The sequence below is a fragment of the Trichoplax adhaerens genome, genomic scaffold (assembly GCF_000150275.1).
Source record: "Trichoplax adhaerens TRIADscaffold_9 genomic scaffold, whole genome shotgun sequence".
Lineage (NCBI taxonomy): Eukaryota > Metazoa > Placozoa > Uniplacotomia > Trichoplacea > Trichoplacidae > Trichoplax > Trichoplax adhaerens.
The window spans coordinates 1,396,240-1,401,687 of NW_002060951.1; the positions used below are offsets into that span (position 1 = coordinate 1,396,240).

The 5,448-nt window shown below is 31.9% G+C and overlaps 1 protein-coding gene across 1 annotated transcript; it reads left to right on the forward strand.

Moving 5' to 3' along the window:
• Positions 1 to 447: 447 nt before the first annotated feature.
• On the forward strand, positions 448 to 2,579 carry TRIADDRAFT_3836 (uncharacterized protein; the record flags this gene model as incomplete). Its single annotated transcript, XM_002114891.1, has 10 exons — positions 448 to 538; positions 718 to 836; positions 966 to 1,019; positions 1,110 to 1,169; positions 1,303 to 1,384; positions 1,518 to 1,585; positions 1,664 to 1,738; positions 2,009 to 2,060; positions 2,201 to 2,285; positions 2,387 to 2,579. Coding segments are annotated over 10 exons (879 nt in total), but the record flags the coding sequence as incomplete, so codon positions are not given.
• Positions 2,580 to 5,448: the final 2,869 nt, after the last annotated feature.

The following is a 5,448-nucleotide window of genomic DNA, read 5'->3' on the forward strand; positions in this document are numbered from 1 at the left end:
AAGCTACGTCTTTTTCGCTACACAAATAGCAAGGGCTTTATTTACTTCAAAAGGATAGCTCTGATGAAATAGTTGTACTTATTAATCATTGAAAAGTCATACAGTTAGTAACAGTAGCTTTCAGGATCGCTATTCGTAGCGATTGCCAATGCCGTCCGTCTCCAAAATAATGGTTACAGACCAATAGAGATGAACTAAAACTATAGCAGTAGTTTGTTTGATAATAATAGTTAAGCGTAGGCTTCGCCCATTGCCAATGCCATCTATTTAAAGTTAATAACTAGAAAGTGACATCTATAACTAAGTAAATCCAATAGAGTATTAGTACTGTATACTATACAATCGATGGCAATAATTCATGCTACCCATTTAAAGTAAATAATACCTACATGGAAATTGATCCAATTACATCTGCCACCCATATTGATTCATCCTTTTCTTACCGTAGATCATGTCTTTGCTAACGAAAATGACAACAGCGATGTTTATCAAAAAGTCGCTAGTCCAATTGTTACAGCAGCCATGGAAGGATTCAATGGTATGTCTAACATAGTGAAAATGCAATTAAATTATCTACTATTGGACACTTACTAGCGTACGAAGACAAAAAGTTCTAATTATTCGATTTCTGTAAAACATGTATTCGCTATACCCATTCTCAATAGAGTTGACCCTAGCGATTAATCTATAATATCGTACATCTATTTCTACATCAAGGTACCATCTTCGCTTATGGCCAGACGTCATCTGGTAAAACCCATACGATGATGGGCAACCATAATGATCCCGGTGTTATTCCATTAGCTGTTAACGAAATATTTCGTTACATCAATCAGGTAGTTTGTGTTCAGATGTAAATATTGTAATACTTCCGACTCTAATTTGGATAGTGATTCAATTGCTGAAAATCGTTTTCGTATATCTTCAGTATAAATGTACATAATGCTTATCTTCTATTATTTTAGAAACCAAATCGGGAATTTCTACTAAGAGTTTCCTACATGGAAATTTATAACGAGGTATGATATGTCAATGTGACTTCAGTAGCTAACCATAGCAATTATTATCAACGACTTAATGTATGGAATAAAAAAATAAATCGAATTTAGGTTATTACTGATTTACTAAATCCGTCCAATACTAACCTGAAAATTCATGAGAATCAAAAGGTTTGCCCTGGAACTATTATACAATTTTTTACGCCAGTCTACAAAAACATGTTATTCTTTGTTTTCATCTTAATTACTATTGGATTTCGTAAGTAGCTCTTTTAAATCATACTTTAACTATTTTATAATTCAGAAAGAGGTCTATGTTGGAAGCTTAACGGAGAATATCGTCAATTCACCGAGTCAAATTCTAACTATTATGACTCAAGGAGAAAGTTAGTTGTAATTCTATGAAGTAGATAATAATATAACATATATAAAAGCTATTGGTAATCATTATATGGATAATTTTTAATGCCCATAAATGAACCTTGACTAATTTTTTTATTTCGATGCATTTCATTATAGCTCATCGTCATACCGGTGGAACAAATATGAATGAAAGAAGTAGTCGATCACATACTATATTTAGAATGGTTAGCGTTATGATAGTAACTTTTTCTCATAGGTATAGCTGAATTATTCATATTATTATTGGGACATATATTCTGTAGATTATCGAAAGTCGCGAACAAAACCAAGATCAGAATGAAGCTGATCAAGACACTGCTGTTAAAGTTTCAGCACTGGTTAGTTATTGTCATTAGGAAGTTATGGCTTTTCCCAATTTTATAGCTAAGAATGGAATAATAATATCAGAAAAATTTGATCCGTTTTACTTATGTGATTATTTGTACTGTACTACATACGCATATACATGTATTAGTAATTTATTTTGATTTTATTAAAGTCATACATACAAGTATAGCTATTGATAACTTGATTCTAAAACAAAATATAACAGAATATATTGATGATACTTAAGTGAATCATACTAACTATTATTATCTATTTTTCAGAATCTGGTAGACTTAGCTGGATCAGAGCGCGTATCTCAAACTGGTTCAGAGGGTAACTTAATTATAAATAAAAAATATATGTAATTGTAGCGTAGATAATTTTTTTGACGATTGTACTTGTTTAATGCCTCATGAAAAAAAGTTACTTTCTACTTTATTGATTGCCTAAAAAATTTAATTTTTATGCGATAGGAATAAGATTAAAAGAAGGTGGCTTTATTAATAAGAGCTTATTAACATTGGGAAGTGTTATCGCAAAACTTAGTGAAGGCGAAGGGTAATTATGACATGCCTACTTAGAAATCTAACTAAATTTAATTATAAAAATTCTTCCTTTTTAAAATATTTCTCTATCCATTTTTTTCTATTTTGTATTAGAAATTTTATCCCATTCAGAGATTCTAAATTGACGAGAATACTTCAATCATCTCTTGGCGGCAATGCTTTAACTGCAATAATATGTACGGTAACGCCAGTATCATTAGATGAAACGTCGAGTACCTTGAAATTTGCTAGTCGAGCTAAGAAAATCAAGAATAAACCAGAAGTAAATGAAGTTGTCGATGATGAAACACTTATGCGAAGATATCGTAAAGAGATTAAACGACTTCAACGTCAATTAGCAAGAGTAAGTTGCAACCTCTGCAGCATGGAATATACCGTTACTGCCCCAATATTGCGTTTGATAATCATAATTTCTAGCTATATTAGCATAGATAGTAATCGCCACTACTTTATATCATTGATGTTTATAGAAAACAGATACTTTTGATGATATAGAAGAATTAAAAATGGAGAATGCATTGATGAAGGAAAAGATGCAAAATTTATCAAAACTGATTTACTCTTCTTCGTCTTCCTCTTCGCCCAATCAAAGGAAGATTAAGGTAACCTGTTTTAAATATAACATAAACTAAGAAGATAAGCAAGAGATTGATATGTTAATGAAATTTTAATTTAATTGGCAATGCGCTTATATTTATTTCTCATTTCGGCATTACCGCCATTAAACCATAACTAACTAAGACCTCCTGATTGTAACTTTTAGAGATCTTCACGTCGAGAAACTTGGTGTCCTGGACACCTTAAAGTGCCATTGCTAAGCAATATTCTTGAATTAAGCAGTGATCAAGTATATCAAGATGATGGAAATTCAATGTCAGATGAGGAAGCTGTAGAATCTTGTAACAAAGCAACAAAGAGAGCACGTTTTTCTACTGAGCTAACAGAGACAAGCTCAGAATTACGAGCTGGGAGCGAATTAATTGAACTCGAGATGAGCGAAGGAGATCTTAGCCAGACAAATGGCAATATTTATGTAAGAGGATTAGAGAAAATTTTTTTAATATATTACGCTACGATGATGAAATAAATTCGCATAAGCAAATGAATTAATCCATAGCAATATGATATTTATATCAATAGGTAAATACACGCCGTCGCTCGAAAATAGAAAACAATGATGTACGTTAATTGATGCTTATATTATGAAGCTTAGACGGTTGTATAAAAGTAGTGTTAATCGACAGATAATCATAAATTTTTTACAGATCAATAGTTTGCAACGAGAAAATGAACAGCTTCATCAGATTATTGAACAGATGCAACTTAAAAATGATTTGCTTAATCGCAATGAAGAGGTATGATGATGGGCACTTATGCCATATTAGAAACCTGTAAAAGGATAAATAGATTATTAATTTGTGGATGTTTATTAATTTTGTAGGCAAATGATTTACTGATGGAAAACGAAGAACTTTGTCGTGTCATTGAACAGATACAAAATAAAAATGGTTCCCCAGAACAAAGTATTTATCAAGACCTATTGCACATTAGAAATGAAAGTGATCAATTAAATTGTCGAGCTGAAGATCGAAATATTCAATGTCAGTTGAAATTGGATTCATTAGAGACGAGAGGACTTGAAATTCAACAAGTTATTGATAATTTTAAGGCTGAGTTACTGCGGCTAAAAGAATCAGAATTGGATGATATAGACGATTTCGCTGATGAAAATCAATATTATACGCTGATTGGTGTCGAGGCTGCAATGCAATCATTAAGCGATCAACTCTACGAATATTCTCAATTAGCGGAAATATTGAAATTAGAACTGAATGCGAAAGAGTGCATTATTTCTAATTTACGTGAGTTTAAACGTGATGCTACGGTTCTTTTACGTGATCAAGAAGAAAAGTTGAACAAAACGCAAGAAAGTCATCAAGAATTTCAACAGCATCAGTCAGCTAGAGATGACTTAGAACAATGCTTGAGTAAATTACAAAAACAACTGCAACAATCAGAAGATGCCAAGTATGCTTTGGAACGTGAACATTCTGATTATATAACTACCTTGATGACGGAGAAAGATAGCTTAAAAGAAGAATATTCGACATTACACAAGCAATATACCGAAGATAAGTCTCAATTTGAATCAAAATTGACAGAAATTTCAAGTGACAAAGAACATCTGGAAAGAGAGATTCGAGATCTTTCTGATACATTAGATCAGAAAGAATGTGAATACTTGGTCAATATTGCTATTTATGAGAAACAGTTAACAGAAATAATGACGGACAAGATGCAATTAGAAGAGAAATTAAGTAATATTGAAAAAGAGGCATTACAAGAACATTTCAAAGAACAATTGCATCAGGCAAATGAAGCAGTAGATGCCTTAACTAAAGAATTAAGTGAAATAAAGCAAAAACTAGATGATGAGAAGAATACTTGTCAAGAAATTCAAAGCAAATATGATGATTTGCTGAAGAGTTATGATGACGACAAGAATAATAAGGGAACTGATGAGGTAGATCAGTTAAAGGCCACTATTGAATCATTAACACAAAATCTTGATAAACTGCACAATCATAATAAAGTTACTCTAATGGAAAAAGAACAATTAATTCATGATATTGAGTCATTAAAACAAGACTTGTTACAATTAAAAGAAGAAAATATTCAAACGGAAGAAAAGTTAAAAGCTATGGAAGTTCACGATAAGGATATTAATTTGCAAGATAACGATAATTCTTATCAAAAGTTAAGTGCTGCTATGGAATTGTTAAAGCAAGAAGTGAGTGCGGCTCAAGATAAGATCTCAAACTTGGAATTCCAAACAACGACTCTAGAGGAAGAAAAGAGTCATTTACTCAATCAATTTGATGTTGAAAAAAATAATCTAAAGATGGATAATACAGCATTAAAGCAACAATTATTTAAGCTTAAAGAAAGTAACAAGATGCTCCATCATCAATTGGATGTTATGGAAGAAGAGAACAACTACCATGAAGAATCTACATCAACTGTGATTGCGACATTGCAGGATGATATTCGAAAGCTGACAGAGCAAAATGCTTTTGTGACAGAACGTAAGAAGGTGTTAGAAGTTGAGCTAAAACAAACAGATGATAACAATACCGAATTACAAGAACAGTGCG